Source organism: Solanum pennellii, chromosome 6 (assembly GCF_001406875.1).
Source record: "Solanum pennellii chromosome 6, SPENNV200".
Classification (NCBI taxonomy): domain Eukaryota; kingdom Viridiplantae; phylum Streptophyta; class Magnoliopsida; order Solanales; family Solanaceae; genus Solanum; species Solanum pennellii.
The window spans coordinates 48,727,412-48,754,561 of NC_028642.1; the positions used below are offsets into that span (position 1 = coordinate 48,727,412).

At 32.2% G+C, this 27,150-nt stretch overlaps 4 protein-coding genes and 1 non-coding gene across 11 annotated transcripts; 2 read left to right on the forward strand and 3 right to left on the reverse strand.

The window, feature by feature from the left end:
- Positions 1-803: 803 nt before the first annotated feature.
- Positions 804-4,563, reverse strand: LOC107023721. Of its 3 annotated transcripts, none has more exons than XM_027917894.1 (8): positions 4,485-4,563; positions 4,242-4,278; positions 3,987-4,156; positions 3,605-3,641; positions 3,118-3,389; positions 2,720-2,756; positions 2,396-2,613; positions 804-2,002 (listed from the first exon to the last, which is right to left on the reverse strand). In XM_027917894.1, the coding sequence occupies exons 1-8, from the start codon at positions 4,494-4,496 to the stop codon at positions 1,286-1,288; spliced, it is 1,500 nt and encodes a 499-aa protein (XP_027773695.1). In that variant the 5' UTR covers positions 4,497-4,563; the 3' UTR covers positions 804-1,285. The 3 variants fall into 3 exon arrangements, with proteins under 3 accessions (XP_027773695.1, XP_015079988.1, XP_015079987.1); XM_015224502.2 differs by having other exon boundaries at positions 804-1,990; positions 3,118-3,398; XM_015224501.2 differs by having other exon boundaries at positions 3,118-3,398; positions 4,485-4,562.
- A 1,741-nt stretch (positions 4,564-6,304) lies between these two features.
- LOC107022821 (phospholipase A1-Ibeta2, chloroplastic-like) lies at positions 6,305-8,007 on the reverse strand. The gene has a single exon (XM_015223406.2). The coding sequence runs from the start codon at positions 7,919-7,921 to the stop codon at positions 6,371-6,373; it is 1,551 nt and encodes a 516-aa protein (XP_015078892.1). The 5' UTR covers positions 7,922-8,007; the 3' UTR covers positions 6,305-6,370.
- Positions 8,008-16,516: 8,509 nt separating this feature from the next.
- Positions 16,517-20,007, reverse strand: LOC107023874 (monooxygenase 2). Of its 3 annotated transcripts, XM_015224702.2 has the most exons (7): positions 19,647-20,007; positions 19,086-19,230; positions 18,663-18,708; positions 18,453-18,561; positions 18,201-18,363; positions 17,682-17,910; positions 16,517-17,174 (listed from the first exon to the last, which is right to left on the reverse strand). In XM_015224702.2, exons 1-7 carry the CDS (start codon positions 19,862-19,864, stop codon positions 16,669-16,671), a joined length of 1,416 nt encoding a protein of 471 aa, XP_015080188.2. In that variant the 5' UTR covers positions 19,865-20,007; the 3' UTR covers positions 16,517-16,668. The 3 variants fall into 3 exon arrangements, with proteins under 3 accessions (XP_015080188.2, XP_015080187.1, XP_027773866.1); XM_015224701.2 differs by lacking the exon at positions 18,663-18,708 and having other exon boundaries at positions 18,453-18,518; positions 19,084-19,230; positions 19,647-20,002; XM_027918065.1 differs by lacking the exon at positions 18,663-18,708 and having other exon boundaries at positions 19,084-19,230; positions 19,647-19,784.
- Positions 20,008-20,315: 308 nt separating this feature from the next.
- TRNAN-GUU lies at positions 20,316-20,389 on the forward strand. The gene has a single exon. It is a non-coding gene; the product is annotated as a tRNA-Asn (tRNA).
- Positions 20,390-20,904: 515 nt separating this feature from the next.
- Positions 20,905-26,876, forward strand: LOC107021350. Of its 3 annotated transcripts, XM_027917417.1 has the most exons (8): positions 20,934-21,314; positions 22,500-22,588; positions 22,700-22,775; positions 24,529-24,578; positions 24,675-25,019; positions 25,197-25,235; positions 25,377-25,497; positions 26,683-26,876. In XM_027917417.1, the coding sequence occupies exons 1-8, from the start codon at positions 21,137-21,139 to the stop codon at positions 26,727-26,729; spliced, it is 945 nt and encodes a 314-aa protein (XP_027773218.1). In that variant the 5' UTR covers positions 20,934-21,136; the 3' UTR covers positions 26,730-26,876. The 3 variants fall into 3 exon arrangements, with proteins under 3 accessions (XP_027773217.1, XP_027773218.1, XP_015077479.2); XM_027917416.1 differs by lacking the exon at positions 26,683-26,876 and having other exon boundaries at positions 20,905-21,314; positions 25,377-25,799; XM_015221993.2 differs by lacking the exon at positions 26,683-26,876 and having other exon boundaries at positions 21,313-21,433; positions 25,377-25,799.
- The last annotated feature ends 274 nt before the right edge of the window (positions 26,877-27,150 follow it).

Below are 27,150 nucleotides of genomic sequence, written 5' to 3' on the forward strand. Positions count from 1 at the left end.
TAAATACATCACAATATCAATTGATCAGTATTTTGAACATTTAAGGTTGAAAAGAAAATACGAAAACTTCCATTATTCAAAGTTGGTATGATGATGTTTAATACTCCTTTAGCAAGCAAATGAAAATATTCTTGGTAGGAACACCTTTGATTGTTTCAAATATATTTCTTTTTTAAACAACATTATTGTCAAATGAGCAATTGTCAATTTTATTTGATCGCACCAATCTCAAATTACATATTTTTGTATATATATATGTGTTTAACACGTACATTTACTTTTAGGAAAAATTGTATGAAATAACAAATTAGTAATTGAAATTAAATGTTATAGTCATAGTTTTTTTTATTTGTAATTCGCAATAAACATTCTATGTTTTTTGAATCTCAATTGTATACAGAAATATACGAATAGACTTATTCAATATATACATATGTGTTGTATAGAAATTAATTGCAACACCCATTTGTGTACCAGATAAAATACAAATAGACTCATTCAGTATACATATGTGTTGTATAAAAATTAATTGCAGGACCATACCAAAATATACGAATAGACCCATTCAATATACATGTGTAGTATATATGTAGTAGTTTTGTTTATATATCATTACTATGTTTTAATGTATGTATATGTATTACTGAAATATACAAATTAATAGTCATAGTAAATATAAAGTTTGTTATGGAGCGCAATTATACCAATTATAGTTATAGTATAGAAATATGATTTTTATGTTTGATAAATCTAAAATTTACTCAAATTTTTATTGTTTAGTTTAATCACTTAGACATCCAAAATCAGTAAGCATGATTAATCTGTTGAATAGACCTAATAAGTGAGTTGAGATGCTTCCAACCAAGGAATACCTCAAACGAATGCTTATGCATTTGAACAAGAAAGATGAATGCAAAATACAATGATGTTAACTCTCACTACAGATCAACCTGTTTACATATACATGCATCTTACCTCTTAACTTGTTTCATTCAATAATGCCAACTAAACTTCACAACAAGAAGCTCACTGACTGAGGTAGACCTTGGCCCTTACCCTGTTGCAAGTAGTGTTACCTGTGTAGTGTAGGGTAAGGGGAGTGTAGTTGTATGCAACTTTGCCCTTAGACTTCTGCAAAATGTTTCCACAGCTCAACCCCCGATATGGTAACTCTAGCATTGTGCCAAGTCTTGTTCTCACATCTTTCACTAGCTAACATGCAAAAATCTCTTTTGAATTCTTCCATACTTGATATCCATTTTCTCTTCATAAGAAAGTACTAGACTTAACCTCGACGAACCCATTGCTCTAGTCGAAGCTGCTTTAAAGGAGGACCAAGATTTGGCTTAGTCCTCTGGGGGCACCGCCATTTTCCTGTTGTTTCCAAAGCACAAGGATGCAAGTTGGTTGTTTCTGTGAGTACCTTTCTAGTCAAACCATGCTTGTGGCTGTTTGATGCAGCAGTGATTCCACTTAAAGGAGACTGAACAGTAGCTGGCGTTGGCAAAGGACTTCTGTTCTGCACTTGACTATTTCTACTCGTTCTGGTTGATATAAAACCATTCTCTCCAAAGTCATTTATGTCATTTTCTTTGTCGATGATTTCTGCCGCTTTCCGTTTGGATAACTTCTGACTTAACACACTCATCTCCATCCTATTTTTACATTGCACATCATTAGGAGGCTCAACACTTTCTTCAGATTTCGAGCTGTTATCTGCAGAATCCTTCCTGTGGATTGGATGTCTGTATAATTTTTCACCTTCACAGCTTGAATGATCGATGGTGAAGGATATTTTGCAGTTAGCTTCTTGAGGAAAAAGAGTCTCCAAGTGTTCTCCGTCACTCTCTTTGAAGACCGTGTCAAAGTATCTTGGTGAACCACATATGCTATTCTCCGTTGTCTTGTGATATAGTGTCTGCTGAGAAATCCTCTCATGAAACATTTCATTGGATACTCTTGTGTTCTTTGTCCCATCAGCCTCTGGATCCTTCAAAGTATACTAACACGAAGGAAATATCATCAAGGGAACTTATGGCAATGTGGTAAGTTAAACCTCAATTACGTAGCTTAAGTGTCAGTTATCTTCTTTTCATGGTAGAAACAATTGTATAACTAACTACAACTCAATGTAATCTTATAGTATATTTTAGGTACTGATCCCTCCAGTGAAAAAGATTCGTACAATCGCAGAAAGATAAAATCCACCTGTTTGTTGATCTACAGCTTAAGGTTCTACGTTTACTTTGAGTGTACATTCAATAAATCTACATCTAAAGCATGAGTTCATAAAGAATTGATGATGGTAGGACACAGAGAAGGAATGTTGAAACATAAAACCAAGTAGATCAAGAGTATGAAAAGAGATTGATGCAGCTGAAGGTTCTAAGTTTACCTTTGAGGCAGTTTGATGCTCATACTTGTCATCATGGATAAAAGGAGTTCCTGATGAATTCCTAAAATTCTGAGGTTCCACACTGCCACTACATCCATTCGTACACACTTTGTCATCTAATTCTTTCTCATGATCTGGAAGTATGAAATCTTGAATAGTATCCACTTTTGGAGATTCATAAACATAGCTAGAGAACCAGTTCCGGATGTCTGGAGGCTCTGATAAAGATCATATAGGGTAACAAAGATTAGCATTAACAAAAACTATCATTGCCTGCTTAAAAATGGAAACTTTTGTATTAGGAGGTGAAATGATCACACTAACCTGAAGCAAGTGACATATCAGCTGAAGATTCCACATCCTAAAGACACGAGTACACAAAATCATAGTTTAGTAAGAGAACACAGGAGAGACGATCCAAAAAAATCTATGTGCTACTACACTGTCGAACTAGGAACTCGTTGGTACAGGACTTGATGTTTGTCAATCCATACAATATTTTGCAAATTTTTCCTTGCACAAAATTGCTCATCTACTTCCAATAAATATTTAGAACTTTACAATATACGGGGAACATCCTAACGGAAATAATCAGAGAATTATAATATTATTATCCCAATCCACCACCAAGACGTAGCACATCAAAATAGACTTGGATTCCAATTAAAAGTTTGCACAGAGGAAATTGAAACAACATAGAAAATAAAAGTTGCCTGACCTACCCATTTGTTATCTGCAACAAAATTTGTACACTGTTCAAGGTCTTTTGAAGCCATATTGACACCAGAAGACAAACTGTTGCATTTCCCATTTGTTTGATTTTCAGCAGAATTGACTTCCTCCTTGCAGTTGATGTCTTTTTTACATCCTCTTGAGCTAGTATCCTCATCGAAATCGATGTCAATTGATTCAGGGACTATAGTATCATCATTATCAGCCAATAAGGGAGTTTCAGGCACAAAACTTGAGAAACGGTCCTTGGTATCTAAAGGCACTGATAGCACTGACATAGGGACAGAAAGTCAGCTTCGTACAAATTTCATACAAGCAATTTTGATGATAATTTCATACGAGATGAACTGGAAACTTTAGTATGTGGTCTAGTTTCTACTCTCTCAGCATATACAAGGTTCTTAATTTCACTTCTTTCTACTGAGATGCCAGAAAACAATAGTAAGCAATACTTCGTAGTATGTTAACCTGACTTACCAGAAGAAAATGGGATATCATCTGAAGCTGTCCAAACCTGTGAAACAACCACTAGAGCAATATTATTAATCTTGAAATGATAATATTCAGTAACAATCTATAACTTCTAAAGCTCTTGATAACTATAAGATTGAACTCAAGATGCAGATAACAAAAATCTCTTTAATGTTGAGACTCTAATGCAGGGGTTTCTGAGTATTATCATATCACATGATAACAGTGAACTGCGTAGCTTACAGACCTAATAATGTGGCTTAAACCTTTTAACAAGGGGTTGATATTTCCTTCTTTTTTTTCCTTTCTCATGAGGGAGGTTGAGTCAATTCAACAAACTATTGTTCTTTCCACAAGGTTTAAGGGATAAGACTTGAAGTTCAACTACCTTAGTTGGAAGTTCGATATCACCTTGTGAAGCTACATTCTCACCCCAATGCAAGGAATCAGCTTTCTTTCTTTTCCTGCCATCTCCACAATCATGAAAATCATCAATCTCACTCAACACCGGGGAGTCATATGCATAGCTCGAGAACCAATTTCCAATATGAAGTGGCTCTATTTGTTCAAACAAGAAAACCCCAATTAGAAAAACAATAGATTGAACCTTCTAGATCAACTCTTTGGTGGAAATTATGCATACCAGAAGGAGCCGACAGTGAGTCTACAGAATCCAACACCTGCAATCCAAAGTTGCTCATTCAGTGATAAGTTTAATTTCCTCTTTGTTAGCAGAATAAGAAAACATTAAACTAGTGTTTCGCCATGGATTTTGAGACTCTAATTACAAGACAAAAAAAAAAATCAAGTAAAATGAATGTACAAACACAATTCATAAATTAAAATTTTCAAAATTTATGATCAAACGGGGAGCTTCCGGGTTTACCTGCTTCGACATCTGGCTAGAGAGAAATAAGAACAATTCAAAAATGTGAAAAGAGAAACTTTGAGAATAAAATTTTGGGATGTAGATAGTCTACAAACTACAATGGCGCGTCTTTCAAATTTTCAAATTTATTATTTCCCGGGAAAAATTTTCCATCCAAAACATCTTATTCTGATTTCTGCGTTCAACTTTTGAAATTTCCATATTTCTCCTGTATTATCAATTTAGCTGCAGAACTGGTCCACTATTTTACCTTTATTACACTTTTATGCATATACAAACATCACTTCGGCAATTTAATTTTATTTTTGTATCGAAATGGTCCCTAGCTTTGAAAAACAAGTACTCATTTGTTTTAATTCATTATTAGAATTAAATCATCTATCACATGTTCTTATATGTAAGTCCAATGTTGTGATGAGTATACATAATTATAAGTAAGACATTTGTATTAATTGGAAAGACTCTGGTTTATTAATCTCATGTCATATATGTTACTTATTTTTTATGACGTTATTAATTATTATATATATATAGTTTAGTTGTCAAAGAGAGGGAAAAATGGTTATCCGTCCTTCTGGCTGGAGTTGTCAAAATGAGTTGGCTTATTCCAACCCTAACGGGCTAGAGAGTTGAATGGGTTGGGTTGGATTGACCCTTTAAATTAAAGTACCTATAAAATAGCAGCTCAACTCATTCCTAAACGGGCCACGGGTTGGGATGAGTTGACCCTTCAACCAAAAAATAAACAATATTACTCTCTTAGAAAGAGTGTTGAATGTTGACGTCTATGAACACGACATCATTCATATAAATATTCATTTATAAATCACACACTTCGGTGAATATTTACAAAAATACATTTATGAATCACACATTTCGGTGAATACTTACAAATACATAATATCTAATGTGAGATTTAGCGGATAAATGTTGATCATTCAACCATTTCTCTCAAAAAAACTAGCTGGTTTAAAAGATTTCAGCAACACAAGACAGCCCAAATACATAGCAAATCTAAATTACTAAATATTACATGACTCATTAATTAAAGTTTTATGACTCCGCTTCCTCTTCCACCATCGATCACATTTGAATCAACATGTGATATTGTTTCTTAAGAAGTTCATCTACAATTCACCATACAAGATGATATTGCAAAAGACTTTATTTTTTATTTTTCAAAATATTTATTGATAAAATATTTACAAGTAAAACACTATTAAAAATATATAAAGATATATTTTTAAAAATGAATAGACCACGGACTGGCCTCTGAAGCTTGCGGGCTGGGCCTACTGGGCTAACGGGCCAAATAGGGCGGACTAAAAAGCCTCGTTCCTAAATGAGCCAAAAAAATTTAAACACAACCCCACTTATTTCAAGGCGTGGGTTGGATTAGCCTCGCAGGCCAAGCCCATTTTGACGGCTCTAAAGTGCTGCCCATATTGATCAGTTTTATCCTTTCAAATTTTCTCTATTGCGCGTTGAGTAATAATTTACTTAAATTGACATGTTAGTCATTCAAATAAGAAGATAAGTTGGCTTTTGGTTATTGATTTAAATTATTTTTTACTTCAGTTGGAATTATGAAGTCAAAGTTCAAAATTAAGTTGTGTTTAGTTATACTAGTGCATGAGAGAATAGAAGCATTCTACTCGAAATCATGAAGGCAGGTTATAAACTATTAATCAAATTTGGAATTCAACTTCAAGTTTAATTTAAAATTTCTTAGCCAAACACTAATATTTTATAAAAACGAGAAATTATTCCGAAAAAAGTGAATAATTCTCATGGCCAAGTGAGTCCTATAAAAAAGAGGAGAAAAACATGTACTTGTTACTTCTTTGTACATGAAGTATACATCCCTGCTAATTATATAATACTCATGATGATGGACTAGGCAAACAACTAGATGTAGGGAAATTGTGTTCTCTATCAAGATTGATAGTCAAATCCTTTCCCTTGCTAGTGTAAAGTCTTTTAAAATTAGACCTTTGTTCATTTAGTAGCCTCACAAGACTTCTCTTGGCATTAGGCCTAAATGGACAATTAGATGCCGTAAATCCATCCACCAAATGCAAATACGCCTCTAAATCATGGCAGCACGCAACATCCGCGTTAGGCTTCAAAAAAGGAGACATCTTTGTATCAACTCTGAATTCAGTCCCAACGTGTGAGTACGCCCATGGCATTCTACAATCTAACATCTCTAGCACACGACCCGCACCCGATTCTCTTAACTTCTTATCGAGTGATTCGCTCACAAACATTCCTGGAACCCTCGTAATCACATCTTGATTATTCACGATACGTAGAACCTTAACATTATTATCGTTAAGACGATCCGCGAAACCCCGGTTGCCTACTCGTGGGCCTCCGAAGGAAAAAACGGCTACGGGCGGGGCGTTCGGCACACACGTGCTTAAATCATCCGCGACCAAAAGGGATAATGCCGCACCGAGACTATGCCCGGTGACGGTAATGCTTAATGGTTCACCTTTGTATTTTTCGATTAATCTTTGCACTTCGTTAACAACTGATTCAGCTAAACTTGGTACACGATGATCACTTGTTTTGTATAAACTTAAAAATCCACATTCTACTTTAGATTGTACTACTCCTTCGTCATTATCATCATCATTATCATTTTGTTCTACTAACAAGTCACGGAAATTCTCTGCCCACTCTAAACAAGTGGCGGTCCCTCGTAACGCGATAACTATGTCTCTCCTTCCCATTCGCTGAATCTCACTCCTGTCATCACACACTGCCACGTAGCCGATCCAGCTAGATCGCTGAGTCATCCATCTGAGATCAGGTGCCACGTCATCCACCCACTTAGGCAACCCAATAGACGAAGTTGCGTATAAGCTTTTCGTCACCTTGTATGACCTATCCGGCAACTCCACGTGTCTCTCTGGCAGAACCTCATCTGCTGACGTGGCCGGGTCGGTGTGAAAACAGTGATAAGCCGATTGTATGAATTCCCCGTACCGCACTAATTCTCGCCGGAGATTTTCGTCGAGTGGATCGAGTAGCCCGAGCCAGTTATTGCTGCCGTGATACTCTCTCCACCGGTTAGCGAGATTGTTCCGAGGAGAATATTCCATTGATTTTGACGATAATAGCCTTTTTAGTCTATTCAAATGCCTTGGCGACATATCCTCTGCAGCTTTTCTCATCTCATCAGGCCAAATGTTGGCCAAATTGAGCCCTTCTAACAAGTTTTTTCTCCTATTACTGGATTGTTCAATTACAGGTTTCGATGAATCAATTGGGTTCGTCTTCTGCAGAAGCTTTTCGAGATTTGAAATGTGTTTTTTCGTCATTTCTGTTGATGATGAGATTGTTTTCACAGTTTGTGCATTGCACTTAAAGTTGACTCCCTGTGGCTGTAAAAGGTGAAGATTTGGAAGTGTTGTTCCGATCTGCATGGTTTTAGAGAGAGAAAAAGGTGGAGGGATTTAGAGAGTGAGAGAGAAGAGTCAATGAGTTAAAACTTAGAACCAACTAGATAACTACTACTAGTTGTTATTGCATTGAACTTGGTTATTTATAGAGGACAAGGTTACACATTTAGGCTTATTCTTTTCTTTATTTACAATTACAACCTGCAACAACATCATAATCCGATGTGGTTGAGGGAGTTGAGCTCTCGCATCGATTTAATTTATATTTAATTATTAATATATTATTGATTTAATTTATTTCTTTTGATGTGTTAACACGTCACTAAATTCAGAATTAAATCATCTATTATTGATTTATATATATATAGATAGAAAGATGTATGTATTATTTGTCTTTATTATAATCAAATTTAGAATTTAGAAAGGGTAAATAATATTAATTTATGTCAAAAGGAGATAAGGTATCACCATATCACTATAGAGAGACATAGAGGATGGTTGCATTTCCTACCATCAAAAGTAATGATAAAATTTTAGAAAATATGATTGATCAGATATTTAAGTCATTGAATATGAATATAATTGTACTAGATTACTAGTTTAACCATCGATCAAAATTATAAAATTGAAAAATTATTGAAGTAAATTTTATTTTTATTTTTAATAGATAAAAAAGTCGTTTTCGGAAAAAAAAAAGATAAAATGTCAACTCAATAAATCAAGCAACAAATATATTTTTTTTTTTAAAAAAGAGACACAATATGAGTAGGTGAAAAAGATGGACGGTATTATTAGAGTAATTGTTCATTTGTGTTACTCTAATTATACTTAAAAATAGAAAAAAGGAGAATAAATTATCCTCATTATCCTCGTGGCCTCCCTTAATAGCTACTCGCTGCTAACTCCTCTCTTTTCCTTTTTCAATTAGATTCAAATATCAAAAAGTCCACTTTTAATTTATGGTTGACAAAATGACACAATTCTTTATTTCAACATACCACGTTTTTACACCTCCGACCATATTTTTTTTGTTTTTGATAATAGAAACCTTATTTTTTCGGATACATATTAGGTAAATTTCACATTATCAATATAATAATTTGTAATTATACTAAATAAATTTTAAAAGATAAATTTAATTTTAAAAAAATTATAAATAAGATTCTTCATTTGGAAATCATCTGCTCAACTCGATGATGTAAATAAGCAATCTAAACAATTAATGGGTCAACAAGTAATACGACACCTCCGACCATATTGTTGTAAAGATTTAGAAGGTTAATTGACTTTGTTTTTTAAATTACATATCGAATATCGATATGTTAAGGTTTATATGATTATTATTTTTTAATTATGAGATATAAATAAAAAATATTATGTTATTGTGATGTTTTTCATGATCATATTTTGAATTGTTGGCTATTAGGTTTGTAATTTTAAACGCAATTTTCAAAACAATTTTAAAAAAATTAAAAATTGTATATCTGATTCACAATTAAACTTAAACTATTTTGACTCATGAAATGTGTATATAAATTGGGATAAAGAGTGTATTCTTAATTATAGTGTAATTTGTAAGGACTTCATGTAGTTGTTTAAGAAATTGAAGTTTGAAGATATATATATATTGATAAACAAAATTGAAAAGAAATAAAAATATTTTGAACTATTTGAAAACATAGTAATTAAATCATTCATCAACTTTTAAATAAAAATACTCTTATCGTTATCGTTATCTTAAAGTAAAGCAGTCAATATTATTATATATTTTGTTTTTTAATATAAAAAAAGGAATATAATGTTAATCAAAATTCACTTGCTTCTCTATCTTCAAGCTATTAGTACTATCGTCAAATAGCTCTCTTTTCACATTATCAACCTAGGACTTCAATTCAATTTGCTCCAAATCTTCAAAGTCATACATCGCATCTAATCACGGCCAAGTTCTAAAAGTACAACAAGTACAGTTACATGATATATATTTTACCGATTTGGTGTAAATATTAAGCTAAAATAACTATTTATTCCTTATTAAATTAAGAAAATAAAGATTGTTTTATATTTTAAATATATATTTCTAGTCCGATAATCATATTTTATAAACAATTTTTATGCGAGCTTATGTCAACTGCATATATTTTTTTAATTGAAATTTAAACCTACTATCAGTTGTATAATTTTATATATCGGGACAATTTATGAGCACACACTTTAATAAATTTGATAAAATACCTAACTATTAGTCTATTACGTGTCACCAACATGGATGAGGTATTTACTAAAGTTTAGACAATAATGAGAATAAATCATTTTATATATTTTTCTTTATCGAAACTTGATCCTAAAATATTGATCCTAAAATATGATACTCATGATATTTCATCACTTTTGGATGTATAAATTTTTTATATACTTTATTAGGTAAATATCCCAAAATTTATTGGGTCGGTGCTTTATTGATTGCATATCTATAAAAAAAAAAAAGGTTGGAATGTACATATATATACATCCTTTTTCCCTTTCAATTAGAGATGCGTATATATCTCATGCATCACAAAAGTAAGAGCAAGTTGCTCAATTACTACCCAATAACATGCACGCTTTAAATGAGAATCAAATGACCTTCAATTTGTTGCTATATTTATATTGAAATTTAATAAGTAATTTAAATTTATATTATATAGAATTTCATTCGAAAAAAAAATATTCTTTATTGAAAAATTTTCAGTACTCAAAATTGATATATCTAATTAAAATATAAATAAATTTGTTCACTACGACATATCGTCCGTATGTTATTACACTTTGGCTTTAAGAATGTCACATTTAGTTTTAAAATGCAATTGCCAATCGGCTCGAACACCAAATGGTCGGTGAACGTACACTTTGTTTCGCCTTAAATGTAATACATATATCTAAAGAGTTCGATTCCTATATATATATATATATTAGTTAAACAATAGTATCAATTAAAACGTAAATTCAAATAATTCTATTTTAAAAAAAAATAATTCTATTTTATTAAATTTATATGTAATTTCAAATAAATGAAAAGTAACATGTTAGAATATTTCAAATTATATATATTAAGTTTTAAAAAAATCGATAATTATATTCTAGCGATAATTTGCTACAAATTAGTTTTAAAAGCACTATGAAATTAAATGGCTTAATGGCGGTGTGACGGAGCCAAAAACGGTGTTCAGATATATAATTAGAAATTATGATTTTATATCTCTAGTTTTCTAAAAAAACGTAATTTGACAATTCAAAATTCTTGTATATGTAAAAGCTTGAGACATAAGTTTAGATTATTTTTTTTAAAGAAAAAAGATCAATTATTTTAAATTCATAAAAAAATTTATTCAGGACGAGAGAATTATATATAACGTGTAAATGGATTATATTAAGGAATAATAGACTAGTGAATTTGGGATATGACATATACCCTTGACAAATATTTAAGGGCATAATTAAAGGCTACCTTCCACCCCTTTAATTAATTTCAAATGTAAAGTAGTTAAGAATGGCCTCATTAAAGGGCAAATATGAAAAAAAAGTTTCAATATTTTTTTTTTATCTTTGTAAAATTCACGTTTCTAGAGCTATGAAAAAAAATCACAACAATTCTCTTAACATGTATTAGAGGGAGTAAATACAAACATTAATTTATAAAAGAATCAACATGAAATTATGTGATTTATTAATGCGGTATTTTATAATTTTCTTGATACATATTCATGAACTATGATTTCTTCATTTGATTTATCAAATACGTAAAAATCAATAATTTTCTCGATAATTGTCAATTTTCACAACTTGTTGACACACTATTTAAAAAAAAAAAATCACCATTAATGAATAAGAAATTTGTGTTATACATATTTTTTCATTTATTTACCATTAAAATAACTTATTTAAAAAAATACATGATAAAGAACATAACTGTAAATTATTATTATCAGTATTATTATTTATCAATTCAGTTATATAAATCACTACTAAATATGTTTAATAGTAAATTTTGACGAGAAAATAATCATTTTTTATAGTAATAGTGAAACTTGTCAATAAATAGATAATAAATTAATTTAAAATCCCTAAATTCTTAATCTTGATTTCGCCTACCGTGGGCACAATGCATGAAAAGCTCTTCATGATCTTAACGAGGCTCTTCACTAACAAGTACAATATAAAGTGTCACAGTTTAAAACTTTTGAAGAGCACTAGCGAAAGTTTTATGCTATTGTCATCATTATATATTTCACTTTACGGCAAAAGTGAGCTACCACTTTAGTGGGTGAGATTAATATTGTACTTCTATTTTTATTTTTATTTTTAAATACAATTTAATTTAATTTTTTAACATGAAATTTAAAGAAATAATTAAAAACTTTTTACTTTTGTAATTTTAAATTAAAGTTATATTAAAAATATTAAAATAATTTTTAATTTTGTAATCTTAACATTTATGTGAAAAGTTAAAATTAAAACATTATTAAAAATAAGTTATTATTTTAAAAAGAAAGTAAATCATTCTTTTTAATCAAAATACGAATTTATACCTATATTGACATAGATGTAACACATCGATGTCATATTCATCTTAGTCAAGTACTTTGAAAGGTCTCATAGTTATGTGATATATATCTATACTGGTATGTGTTAGTCGCTATCTTGTAAAATTAATCAAAATACGCGTGTACGCTAATGAAACATATATTCCTTTTATTCCACATGGGAGAAATTTATACTACTATTTATTGTAAGAAAAGAGAAGGAAGCTGAGGACACGTAAGAATATAGAATTAATATTGGAGTCAGCAGTTCCGCGGTAGTTTTATTTCCATGAGGTTATCGTGTATGACAATTGACAACTATATATTATGGAATATTAGTTGTATACATGTGATAGACAAAAATACATTTTATTACTTAAATTAAACAATACTAAATAAAAACACGTAAAGAAACAAATCCATTTATAAAACACGTCATGGAAAATTAAAATAGAAAACTCAGGGATGTAAGGGTAATAGGGGACAAACAACTATATAATATGTCAAAAATCAAAATTCTTATTTGGATGGAGAAAATATGTCAAAATTTAAAATGAATGATTGAATTAAATAAAGAGAGGTCTTAATCGTGGTTGGAATAATAAATAATCCATATTTTGCACATCGCATCATTTTAGCTAAGACGTTATCTTATTTATAAATATTTAAACATTTTTCTCCTTTTCATAAATTTGCTACGAACAGTTTTTTTTCTTCTTTTATAAATAATGTAGGAAATAAGATAATAACAGATATATAATGTTTAGTGAGAAATATAAATTCAATAAGAGCCTTTCTTCCAAAAAAATAAATAAAATAAATCTCAATAAGAGCCAATTAAATAAACATATAAAAAAAAAATAAGAGAAGATATATCTAATGTTAAATTGTCAATATTTTGTGCCATTGGTTTGACATATTAACTTTATAGTTTGTATATCGGAAAGGGAATGAAAGAAGGAATTAAGATGATGAAGGGATTTCGGTGATTTCGTATACATGTATCTCTAATACATAGGATCGAATTTAGATGTAATTTATTCTAAATATTCAGGAAATTATTAATTAGTAGTAAGATACATAATATTTTAAAAGTGTAGGTAATAATTTTTCAATAATTAGTAGTAAAGATACGTAATTTTTCAATAAAGATAGTTCAGGTAAACCTTTTCCAACATCTAATTTGCTAGCTTTTATATAGAGACGTCAAAACAGGCTTGACCTATGGAACCGGCGCAATCCACCCCTATAGATAAAAATTTCAATCCCATTTACAACTAGGGCTCATAAGCTGACCAATATATGCCCTTGATCCTTGAGGCTTGGTCAGGGCCGGAGTCGGCTCATGGGTCAAAACTTTTTACTTAAAAGTAACTTACAATAATCTCAGTAGTATATAATTTATTATTTAAATACACACCATATAGTAATATTATGAATCTTACTAGATTTTGATATATCCAGATACATGCATCTCGAAATATATGGATTCAAAATTAGGTTAATTTATTTTAGATACACTCTATCCAAGTATATTCACATGTATCTATGTTACATAGACAAATCTCGTGCCCTAGCTTCCTTCTCATTTTGCTTGTCACTCTCTTATCTCTCTCGCGTATCTGGCATGCAAGATACATCTTAATTACACTAAATTATTTGCTAGTTTTATTAAAACGACATCTTTTTTTGCCATATTCGATTTGAAATCTTCTTAGTTTCTCTGATGTTATAAAATTATAAGTTTTAAAAGAAAAAATAAACGGCTAGCTCGACCCAGCCCTTCTAGAGTATATAGAATTGAGTTCAACATTTTTAGGCTCTTCAAATAAAGGGTCGACCCGTCCTTAACTCTTTGAATTCTTTGATCTGAAGCTTGGATCAGACTGGGCCATTTTGATAACTCTAATTATATACAAACTTGTTTGGAATAATAATTTTTATTTTATATATTAATTTAATAGAAAATATTTATTTTTAAAAAAAATATTTTAGTGACATCACACTTAAATTAGTAGGGCGCCATAAGGCTGCGCGTACAGGGACAAGACAACAACTATACAAAATGAGAATTGCACATGACCGGCTGACAAGCGCGTCATACGGTTAACATTTTTTTTTTCAATAAACAAAAAAGTTTGTAGCAAAACAAAAAAAAAACATAATAGTATGAGTATCTTTATATAATCAACAAAAACTCTTTAAAATTAGAAAACATTTAAGGCACAGTGTGGAAAGGAATGATGTACTAATTTGGCTTATGAAAAATAGACTACCAGGCACCGACCAATTATTTTTCATGGAACTAAAGACTTCGTACGTCTACCAAATCACAAAAGTTTTGCTTAACCAAATACAATAAAGTCTCACCAAATTAAATTTAGATAGGATCACAAAATATTGTTTAATCCATAAATTTAAATATATTAATTTAAAAGAGTATTCTATAAAAATGTCGTTCATGAACTTTAGGTTATGATTAATGATTTCGATTATCATAAAAAATTTAAGACAATAACTTTTGAATTTCTCAGATGAAAGTGATATATGTTCAGGGAGGTCTATTACTTAAAAGAGATTGCAGATACCATCGGAAATAAATAATGTTGATGATGGATTTGAAGAGATATAATACATTTGCAACTAGCTACGCGTAAGAAACACTTATCCCATATAGAACTCTTCATAATTTTATGGTGCAGTTCAAAAAGACAACACCGAAACGTCTTGATGCAATAAGAAAAGTCAGGGATGAACTTCAACTAGATTTAAAGTTAACAAAAAGATAAATAAAGAAAAATCATATTTCACTAAATTGTTTTAAATATATTTGTACTTTTAAAGAATTTTTAGTTTATGATATTGATTGGACCATATATAGGGTCTTTTGAAAATTTCTTATTATCTTATAGTGAATTTTTTCATTAACGTAAATCACAATCGATAAAAATATTATTAATTTACTGTATATTAATTTAATAAGGTCTCAGTGTATCCAATTATTGAATTAAGAGTGAACATGCCATACAAATATATTGTGGAGGATTAGACTATCTTGGGGGTGTTAAATTTACTCACTCGGTGAGTCAAAATAGATTTTTAAATTAATAGGACTGAAATGAGTTGGGATAAAAAGTGAATCATAACTTTAGCCCACTTAATTTTCAATTAATTTTAATGTTTTTTTAAGTATGTAATAAATTATTTTTTCTCTGTATATATTATGTCTATATCAAACAAAATTTCGTATCTGTTAATTTTGGCTATATGTTAATGACTGAATGGATTAATGATCCACCCTATATTAAATGAATTGTGCTTATGATATTTTTATGAGCTAATTTGATCATTCTACTATGCTTGACGGTTAATAAATGAACGAATCAATTGGACGAGAACATATTGATAGGGATAAGGGGTTAGATAAGAAATAATAAAATTTTAAAATCAAATCTCATATTTAAAGAAATGGAGAAATGGATTATATTAACCCAAATTTGTTTTTCTTATTGAATATGATATCTAAATTATTAGGCGCGTAAATTTTATCTCTAAATTATCATTCATTAGTTTTACAAATTCATATCTTTCTTTTATTACACTCTATTGATTCTTTTATTATTCAAAAAAATTTATCACATGATAACATCGACAAAATTAAATAAATTATTAGAATTAGTTAAATGTTAAAGATTAAAGTATCACTATCCAAAGAAATAAAATAAATTTAAAACATCTTTCATAGCCCCAACACCTCCCCTCACGGATTCGACTCCTATCCATTTCCCTTCTCACAATTTTTCCTAAGTTCTTACTTGGATTGTGAGACACATGATATAGGTAAAAATTAATGGTTAAGATTTAACTGAATTAAAATAAGATCTAATTATAATTTAGATGATTAAAAGAAAAATGACAATACCATAATTTACGTTTCCTCATAAATTTAGTCTTTATATAAAAAAAAAATTATCTATATGAATGATAAGTAAAAGTGAATGAATAAAAAATGATTATAATATTATAATATGATAAATATTAGTAATTGAGTGACCATATGCGAAATCGAACTCATGTTCTTTGACATTGCAAGTGTAAGAAGGAACTTTGTGCAGTATGAATGTATAATAACCAGCAACAACATTGTACTTTTGATGTACACCTCAATTAAGTATAAACAATATTTGCTAATAACTAAATTTCTTAAGTTTCTTATAGAGGGTCAAATTCAAAATTAGTATGCTCCAGAACTGGTCCAAGCCTCACCAGCTTAGGTACAACAATGTTATCCCTAACAGCACATATAACTGGATTATCCCACTGTAATAGTGCACCTACAAGGTATGCACGTACTGTTAATGGAAATATACGGGGCCATCTTTCACTTCCATATGCTTTGAATGCGTCCTCGACTGAAGTACGTTTAGATTTGATAGCTTCTGCAAGTTTTTTTGTCAAAACTATTGAATCTTCAAGTGCACAACAAGCACCTTGACCGAGATTTGGTGTCATTGGGTGCCATGCATCGCCAACCAGCACAATACTGCCAGTAGAGGCTGGAGGGCTTATTGAGGGCCAAAGCCATCTATCTACTAGGCTGGTTCTTATAATTGTGTCGTCTGGTGTAAGATTGATGAGGTTTATTAGTTCGGTTGGCCAATTTCTAACGAGTTGTTCAGCCTGCTGTCTCAAAATAGATGGATCTGTTATCTTTGGACCTGTCAATAGATATTCAAAGAAGTTCAAATGATGTAAAAGAAAAAAGATATTTTGTAGGTCGTCTTGCAACCTTATTTAGAAGGTAGCGTTATAAGTCCAACTACAGAGAGTTACATGGGAGGAATAGAAGCTTTCAGCTAGTGAGAATGTAATCGAAGTGGACATTGCTGTCAAATAACATGTCCTCATGAAAGAAAACAGACGCTATCATGTGCACATGCACGTTCGTTCCTGCATATGAAGTTCTAATTCTGCTTGTGTGAGTTCTCATGTTGCCAGTTCCAAACCCAGATAAAGGAAGCAAGTTGCAGTAGGTTGAAAACCAGCATAGAATTAGTCAATTTATGATGAATCCTCAATATACATGACATGGACAGTGAACCATATAGCCAACCTCATCTTTCTTGTTGAGGCACAATATTTTGATTGGGATATCAATCTTTCTTGTGTCTGTCATGAATACTAAAGAGAAGAAATAGAACAGACAGCTGTTATGAAACACAAACCTGGTGACGAGCTATTGTAGCAGATAAACCAATAGACTTTGGTTTCAGATACAGGAACATATCCAGCACGCACTCCTTTTCCGTAGATGTAGTTTACTTTTGGTTCAAATGGCTGTCCTTCCGGGAAATATGCCAGGCCTCGAAATGCACAATGTCCTACATAGTTAGGCTCTGGAAACCCCATCAACTTGGCCACTGGTGACCGAATCCCGTCACAAGCGATCAATATCTGTACAGAATTGAAGTTCAAGAAGCAGGGACAAGCTTGAGAAATAAGTTCACTTGGTAATTTTTTGAATAAATCTTTCAGGTACAAAATGAGAATTCATCAAAATAGTGAACAAGAAATTATATCAAGCAATTTACAGCTTCACTTGTCCAGTTGAATCAGAAAATAATGCTTTTGGCAATAATAATATTACATTATAACTAACTAAAGGAGATATCATCAGACAAATGAGAACAAGCACCATGGAAACCCTGCAAACAGACAACTGAAGAGCACATCGGACTACGTACCTTGGCAGATATCCGAATACCATCTTCAAGTTCCAACAAGGTTTCACCATTTTCACTTCTTTCAATGTTTGCCAGCTTTGAGGAAAAAGAAATAGCATCCGGTGGTAGCCTACTGGCAAGTGTTTCCAGTAGGACTCTTCTCTCCACAGCACGGACTTCTTGACTACTCCATTTTCGTGGGATCAATGGAGAAAAGGATAAGAATTTTAATAATAAATTCCCATGAAACACAACAATGAGGGAGAACTATACCTTTCATCCTCATCTTTGAACCTGAATGAGCGCAATTCTCTTCCATCTTCTGATTTTATAGCCAGCCTGCAAATCCCAGGATATTCTTCAAATATAAACCAGTGATTTTCTGATACAAATAGAAAAAAGAAGCTAGGTGAAGCATATGTGCATGGTTTTTAGATAAACAAATTGCAAACTACTCCTTATTAAAAATTGAACCACTAATACCTAAACGGATACCCAAGGAAATCATTAACCAAGAGAAGCATCGTCCGCATGATTTCAGTATCAGCACCAGAAACATCCAGGCTCCAGAAGCATACTAATAAATGAAGAAAGAGAAGATAACAGAGAGGTTCTTCTACGTAGGCCACTAAAAGACCTCTCACTAATCTTGCAAGTAATCCGTTTGAGAATGCAGTATTATGTAATCTGATATGTCACACTAGAAAGTATTATTTCCCTACACTGTGTTATCTGCAAATTCTTAACAGTAATCACTTGTCACTCGTGAAGTTCAGCGCTGGTTGTATACACTAGATATAGAAAGATCTCTGCTAGCTGTTCTCTAAGCACCATAGGAGCAGTCAATATACAGGTAGATGTTTAAGCAAATGTATGAACAAGGAGTTAAAGTGAAACAACATACCCTTGAATTTCAAGAAACTGACTCCTGAGATCATTGCCAACTCCAATAGCATCCAATGCCTTCCATCCATTTTTAAAAAGGGTTAGCGAGGTTCCTCCGGTCCTCAATGATTCACCCTGCTCAAGTACCAATGTTCTAATACCCAGCCTAAATCACATTCATCAAACTTCTCAATTCCACAAAAAATAAAAAATAAAAAAGTAATCATTGTAACAACAATACAACAAAAATGGATATAGAAAATTCATAGACAACAAAAACAAACCTAGTGTAATCTCATAGGTTCTATCTTTATGGAGGTAGAGAAGCTGAGTAGACCAAATTAGCTAGTTTGTTATTAAGACTAACTGATTGATTAATTGGTTGTAAATAACAGCTATAATGGAGGCACATATTTTATTATTTGGGAATCAAGTAGCTCAGCGAGTTAGTTCGGCTATCTAAAACTTTCACCTTGGTAGTTAGCGTTTGGTGTACGCAACTTATAGTTCCCTCCACATTTCCCCTTCACCTACCAAAAACAAAAAGAAATAAAAAATGGAGGCAGAGTTTGTGAACTGAACCTCTGAAGAGAAACAGCAGTAGCAAGACCAGCAATTCCAGCTCCGACGATAACAATATCTTCTTTTCTCTCATCAGCTCGAGCATTTATAATGGACAAGGAAATGGGTCTGACTCGAAGTCTGGTTTCACCTCGTCTGAAATAAAGTGATGGGTTCGAAAAAGAAGAAAGAGAGAGATGGGATTTCACAAGCAACAGAGTGGAAGAGGATAAAGCCATGAAATTAGTTTTTTTGTAGAAAGAAAATGTGAAGAAGACAAGAGTAGAAATTCAACTAGGTATTCCTCCATAAGAATACGAGTGGTCGACATTTAACGATGTGTCAAAATCTAACTCTTTATGTACTAAACATCAAGAATTTTCCTCCATAGACCTCAACCCAACCCCACCCTACACCCCTTTTTTGAATGCAAGCTTTTCCCGGTAAAAATTTTGTGTCTTGAAGTTGAAAACGGAACAGAAGGGATACATATGAGTCTACCCGAATTATTTGTAATTCAGAGGAAGATAATTGGTTGGTTTCTTTGTTTGGTTTGGTGGAGTTTAAGCATAATGGAAATTTCTAAGGAAAAGTTTGCCGGTGTGCCACGTTACCGGCGACGGTGAGAATAATTTTTTTCTGAAAGATCGTTAAGATAGATTAAGATTAAAATAATGTTGTAACAATGTAGCTGGAATAGCTCAGTTGGTCAGAGCGTGTGGCTGTTAACCACAAGGTCGGAGGTTCAAGCCCTCCTTCTAGCGTTCTACAGTTTTTGACCAGATTTTATTATTCAAATCCAATAAATGGATACACAAATTATTTTTTCAGAGAAATACTGTTTTTGCTTACAATTTTTTTTTATACAAATCCAATAAATCAATAAACAATTTTTTTTGAGAGAAATACTGAAAATATTTTAAATTTGATATGAATTACTAGTTTTACATTGATAAAATATATTTTTACTTGATTAATTGAATTTAAATACACCACCAATCTTACAATATAAGCGAAATATATAATTGTAATTCTCACCAAGTTTAGAACGTTTTCAACACTATCTCAATATTTTTAAAAAAGAATTATACTCCTATTAGAATTTGATACAACTTGCTATATAACGTGACTAGATTACAAATGTATCTTAAGTTTAATTAGTCAAATAGTAAACTACTTTTAAAACTGTCAATAATTCAAAATGAAACTAATAATTTACTTTTAATTGTTTCAAACTTTCAACACTTGTTTCATTATTATATAATTTTCAAAAAAAGGGATATGGAAATTTCTGTTTCAGATAAAAATGAAAAGGGCTGATGTAGGTGACTGACTTGGGAGCTGCTACAATCTGATGGTTCAGCGGCACAGGATTTTACCCATGATCCACCGGAAAGAGAGGGAGAAATAAATGCTTATTTCTACTTTGTTGCAGAAAGAAGCTGCGAAATTTGTTGAAGAATTTTGGTGAACAAGACTTCAGACTGAGCTCCTGTACATAAACAGTGGTAATGGAGACCCGAAGTAGTACAAGTAGCAGCAATAGTAATAGCAATGGCGTGATAGTAAATACAGAAGAAAGGAGAATCAGAATTGAAAATCCCTTTACTTTGAAGGTTGGTCAAGTATTTACTGGCTTTGGCATTGGCTGTGGGATTGGAATCGGTGTTGGCCGCCCTTTAAATCTAGGTATTAAGCCATCTTCACCCTTCTCAATTCTTCCCATTCACCAAAAAGAAAAAGAGAAGAAAAAAACATGAAGATTGAAGATTTTTGGAAACCTAAAGAAGGGGAACCCAAAAATTCAAGTAATTCATTTTGGGGGGTGTAATTTTGTTTTGGGGTGTTGTTTATTTATGACTTGAATGGGTAAATATGAGTTCTTTATGTTGATGGTATGCAAATTCTGAATGTTTTGTGCTATGCTGCATTCTTTTGGTTACTTTCAACCCGACTTAAAACACAATAATCTATGTAATTCATTTTTGGGTTTTATGTTGTCCATGGTTTGTGTGTTAATGAAGTAAAAACATAAACTTGAAGTATTTTAGTTGTTTGTAATGGTTGGTATACTTTTCCTGGCTGTATTTGTGCTGTTTGATGTAATTTTGGTTAGTTTTAATGAATTATTACTCCATTTGCTGTTCTCTCTTTAGGGATTATTTGCTTTATAACACCAAGTGAACATGAGTTAAGGAGTATTTGAAATCGATATGCACATAATATATAGCCTTGCTAATCCTCCTTCTAATGCTCTTTTGTTGTTTGTTCTTACTGGGTTATTCTGAGAGAGGATTCTCAGCAATCAATTTCTTAGCGTGTATGTGTACTTAAGTTCTGGCAATTTAGTGATCAGATATCATGCGGGGGTTGTTACTAATAACAAAGTTGGAGGCTAGGAGTTCATGCTCCTTTAGATGCTTTATCATGGAAAGAACCAATTAGTGTACTCTATCTAAGGTGGTTGATACTCTTTGTTGAATACTGTTGAAAACAAGAGATGTTGATCTGTTATATGATGGTATGCATAGGTAATTAGATACAAATGATGTGCAATTGAGCAGTCTGAGTGGTGCAGTTTGTGTGGCTTATCAGATTACCGTTTGTGTAGTCACATTGTTGTATTGCAGTCAAGTGCAAATTAATCCGGTTCAGCCTTTCTGCATTGTTGGGACTATCGAATCACTAGTATCTAAAATTTGGAGTTCATCAATTTGATCGAATTGGTTCATGTTGTTATTTGTCACTTAGATTTTCTGTCTTAATATAAGCACAAATGGAATTATGGTATGAGATACTCTAAATCAAAGGACTTTGCCTTCTTTTAGATTGATATCTCTTCGAGTCTTCCTCACTATTTTACCTTGTTTTTAGGTGCAATACCTATGCTAAATCAAGTTATGACTGCCACTAGAGGCGCAACGGATGCGTTTTCCGGAGTTGGAAGACATGTTAATAATTCTGTATGTCTGTATGTTAAACTGTCTTCACAGTTCACATATTATTGTGATTTTATACCTTACTTAATATTTGTTTTTTCACTGGGTCCTTGTTGCTTTCTGTTGTAACCGCAGTTGAAAAAGGTGGGGGCAAAAGGCATTGAAGCCGGCGTCGGATGTGGAGTAGGTTTTGGACATGGTTTTGGAGTCGGTATGTAGACTTATATATTTGCTTTGTTAAAGGTTATCTTCTTCTTCTTCTTTTTCTCTATCAGCTAAATTACGATTTCATTGATAAAATACATCCAGTAGATGCTGAATTACAAAGCAAAAACAAAACATAGCGAGTTCCACAACTGTGAAACCTTCTAAATGCTTCCGAGTGAGCTGAGTGCTGACAAAGTCAAGAAACTGAAGAAAATGTTGAAGGTTATCTATTAAGTTTTGCATCTAGGATGATTAATATTGAAGGGGGAAATTGGTAAACTCCTGTGATATTCCTAACCACTTTGTGTGCACTCTTTACTTAGAGGAGATTGAGCTGAAGACTTCAAAGATCTCTTGCAAAAAGAAATAAACAATAATAATGTTGGACAAGTAAGAGGTTCCGTAGCTTATGATTGACAGTAGAAATAAGAACTTCTAGGCTGGTTTGAGGTTTATTTTGTTATCAGAAAATAGTGACGTAGAGCATTTCTGTGGTCATTGGATTTTTTTCGGAAGGGAAAAATTTGGCTCTGAAAAGAGGTATATGAATTGCCAGTCTGCACAAATGTGACTGGCTGATGACAGAAGAAAGAAGAAAGACAACGGCCTAGTAATTATCCTTCTTAGCATTTCCTATGGATTAGAGCCTATGCCAAGTTGCTGCTTAAAGAAAAGAAGTGTCACCAGATAGCAAAAGATCAACTCACAATTCTTTACCATCGGATTGAAAGGATTCATCCACTTTGATAAGTTGGCAGCACTAGCAAGTAAGAGAAAACTTGTTTGTAATTATGTATGACAAGTAGAATTGCCGATGAGATGCAAAAACATTGCAAATTACTTAAGGACAGATAACTCTGACTTGCCAAAAGTTCAGTGCAAGATAATATAGTTCACAGAAATTGTTTGAATTTAAATGATTCAATTATAATCTCCTTGTTAGTATTTAAGAAACTTTTAGAAGTAAAACCAACAAGTTGAAGCCTGATTTAAGTCCAGGCACTTATCCTGTCCCAAAGTATACTTTTCCCTCTTTTCTTTCTTCTACTTCAGAAAGTATTACATAAAACGATTAACATAAGCTTGACTGGCATACACTAAAATTGGAGTAATTGCTTAATTAGTTTGTCCTTTTCATGCTTGTTTGAGGCAATGTGTTAGTGGACTCCTTTTCTCATGTTTCGTTGAGTAAATATTGACAATTTCTACAGCTGTGTTGACAGAGAACGATAGATATTGGAAGTATGCCTTGGGTGCACTCATATATGTGAGATCAATTAGTGTTAAAGTATGCTTTGGGTGCACTCACTTATGTGAGATCAATTAGTGTTAATCAACACTATCCTGATTAGCTCTTGTCTATATTTTATCATCGTGCCATGTGTCATTCATATGATTGATTATTGAACTATGTGTATGATTGGATTTGTGTGGGATAGATTCTGGATAAATGATCTCTGTGCTTGATGGCTTTGCTTGGTGATAGTGGTGCCATGTTCATAGGGACCAGGTCGCCGTAGGTGTTTCAAGAAACTGGAAGTTTTTTGAGTTATAGATACCTTAGTCAAGGCTAAATGGGTTATTGGAATGTAAACTTGTGTCTTGGTACTAAATTGTGGTTACAGACTCTGCGAATGAGATAAAGGAAGAAAAAAAAAACAGGAATCATGAAAATAATATTTTATAAAGTTGTGTTAGGCAGAATTCGTCTAAACATTTCCTTTGTTAAATAACAAAATCTTGGTGATGCATGTCAGGCCTTGCTGTGAAGCGCGGAGTGGTGGAGCGGATTCAGTCGTATGTAATTGTATGCATTCTTTTCCATAGTTCACTGCTGCTACCATCTAAGATTTCCTCTCCACCTTCACACTTCAGTTTTAACATAAATCCTCTTAAACTGCAGCAAGCCACGACAAAATTATTGATGAAGTCTGGAATGTCTCCCGGCTTATCTATTGGTCAAGGCATCCTTCCACCATCCTTGCAAGCTGGGATGAAAACAGTCAGTGAAGCCTCTATTCAGAACCCACTGGGAATTGCCAATCCACTTGAAATGAAGGTTCCACATAGTTCTTCTCCAGACTTGACAGATAGGAACACAAATTCTCTCTCTTCTAATGAAAATGACACTTCAAGAGCTAATGTCGGCTCTTCAGATGCATCATATATCAGCCGGACAGAGAAGGTTATTAGCAATTTTCTGCAGAGTCCACTAGTGAAAGGCGAAGACAGTACAACAAATGAGCTGGTAAGTGAAGATGAATACACATTTCTCACAACACTATAGGTTAAGTATAATTTTGCGAGGTCTCCTTGTATTTGTTGTATATCGTGCTAAGGATGAGATTCGAAACTGTAGATGAAAATTTGAGGTTGCTAATATCAAAATATATTGGTTGTAATTCGTTTACTTCTTCATTTGCAGTCTGAGCGTTTGGGATCTGTGAACAACCTTGTTCATATGGTAAGCTTTCATTTTGACTATTTACATCACTTATTAAGGATGTTCTTAAACAGAATATGACTTTCATTTCTAGTAGACTTATATTGATGTTCTATGTTTATATGACATTTGAAGATTGAAAATACATTTGCTGCATTGTAGGTGTTGAAACACCAGCAAGCAATTGATGAGCTCATGCAGGAAAATGAAAAGCTACGCGAGATACTGGTGAAAGACTTGAAAGTCTCGCCCAGTAAACTCCAAACCAGCTACTCTAGTGGAAGTAAGTATCCAAATACTGAATGTTTCGAGTGCCGTAAAAAACAAAGGAGAAGACAATGAATACGATATCTTTCTTTTTACGTTTTTCTATTAGATGAATGAATAGAATATCTTACATATTTTATCTACATCACCTGCTATTTTTTTGACCTTCGCAAATTTGCAGCTTAGTTTTTGGTTGTTGTATGAAAGCCTTTTGCCACATGCAATTAAGTAGCATGAGGATTATTTTAAAGCTACCAAAATATGTGTAGGATGCTGCTGGAAACAGATATAACTAATTTTTTTTTGTTTTCCATTCGATATCTGGTGGCCAGATTGGAGATTGCTAAATTTGAGATCTCTAATTAAGGATAAATGAGTACTTACATTTTACCACAACCCTTGTTGGTAATGTAGCTATTCTTAGCCAAAAGGGCAAAAAAAATTGTCAAAAATTCTAAGAGGCTACATTATTATTTTTTTTAACCAGAAGGGCTAAATCGCTTCTGACGGAGTGATTTTCTTCTGACAAAATTGATGTGTTAATTTTTTTAAAAAACACAAAAATCACTGCTGTGTGGCAGCGATTTCATCCAAAAAAAATAAATTATTTTTCCAACAGTGATTTTGTCAAAAAGAATTTTAACAAATGTTGCAGGGCTGACCAAATGTTAGGACCAAAATGCCTGCCTCTATTAATTTTTTTTTAAGGGAAAAGGAAATCGCTGCTATAATTTAATTTTTTTAAAAAAAAATGCTGCACTCACAGCGATATTAAAAAAAATCACGGTATCATTTTGGCACTGATGGAGCGATTTTGCTCTTTGGTTAAGAAAAATTGATATATTCTTTCAAAATTTTTGATAATTTTTTACCCTTTTGACTCCGGACTCGCTCTTCTTATTTGATTATATGTCATGCATCCCCCCCCCTCCAACCCCCAACATACTAGTGAAGAATTACTCCACTTTTATATCCTTTTTGTCTCCTCTCAATTTGAGTAAGAATTATTGAACGGCCTCCTAAAAAAAATATAATGTCATTTTTAACAGATATGAAAAGTAATAGAGGTATATCGTAACTTATTTAACTATATGTTATATCAATTTATATCCTACTCTTTGTTTAACCAAAGAAATACTAGACAAATGATAACCTTTATACTGCAAAATGTCATTTATTGAAATAAATTTATGAATCGTAGGTCCTCAAGAAAATTCAAGGTTGCACCCCCCAAAAAAAAAGTCGTGATAACAAATAGGCCAAGTCGTTCCTGAAGATTCAAAAAGAAGAAAGCCCATATAACCAAAACAAATACTATCTCTATTCCATTTTGTATGATATATTTTTCACTTTAATTTGTTCCAACAATATTATTGCTACATTTTATTCAATTTTTAGTCTGTGCACTCCTCTCCTTGTAAATTTATTTATTTCTAAAATAATATTAATATATTACAAATTCTTCTATATTTTTTAAACTTCTTACCCAATCAAATTATATCGCATGAATTGAAGACGAAAGAAGAAATTAATTACCAGTTGTGTAATGATCAAAATGATGTGGGGTCTACTTTGAGATAAATTGTCTCAAAATACTGTCAATATAAGAGTTAACATGGTTAATCTTTCTTTTTTATATCTCATTTCAAAAGTCATACTACGTCACATG

What these genes read in the sequence shown, in the direction of transcription:
- LOC107023721 (XM_015224501.2), bottom strand. An exon ending in ATATCGAACTTCCAACTAAG is followed by an intron (nt 3,642 to 3,986) that starts GTAGTTGAACTT and finishes GTTGTTTCACAG; the next exon opens with GTTTGGACAGCTTCAGATGA. An exon ending in AGCATCAAACTGCCTCAAAG is followed by an intron (nt 2,003 to 2,395) that starts GTAAACTTAGAA and finishes CCTTCGTGTTAG; the next exon opens with TATACTTTGAAGGATCCAGA.
- LOC107022821 (XM_015223406.2), bottom strand. Translation starts at nt 7,921, where the DNA reads ATGCAGATCGGAACAACACTTCCAAATCTTCACCTTTTACAGCCACAG.
- LOC107023874 (XM_015224702.2), bottom strand. Translation starts at nt 19,864, where the DNA reads ATGGCTTTATCCTCTTCCACTCTGTTGCTTGTGAAATCCCATCTCTCT. An exon ending in TTCAAAGATGAGGATGAAAG is followed by an intron (nt 18,364 to 18,452) that starts GTATAGTTCTCC and finishes AAAATGGAGTAG; the next exon opens with TCAAGAAGTCCGTGCTGTGG. An exon ending in CTACAATAGCTCGTCACCAG is followed by an intron (nt 17,175 to 17,681) that starts GTTTGTGTTTCA and finishes ATCTATTGACAG; the next exon opens with GTCCAAAGATAACAGATCCA.
- LOC107021350 (XM_027917416.1), top strand. Translation starts at nt 21,137, where the DNA reads ATGGAGACCCGAAGTAGTACAAGTAGCAGCAATAGTAATAGCAATGGC. An exon ending in TGGACATGGTTTTGGAGTCG is followed by an intron (nt 22,776 to 24,528) that starts GTATGTAGACTT and finishes GATGCATGTCAG; the next exon opens with GCCTTGCTGTGAAGCGCGGA. An exon ending in ACAGTACAACAAATGAGCTG is followed by an intron (nt 25,020 to 25,196) that starts GTAAGTGAAGAT and finishes CTTCATTTGCAG; the next exon opens with TCTGAGCGTTTGGGATCTGT.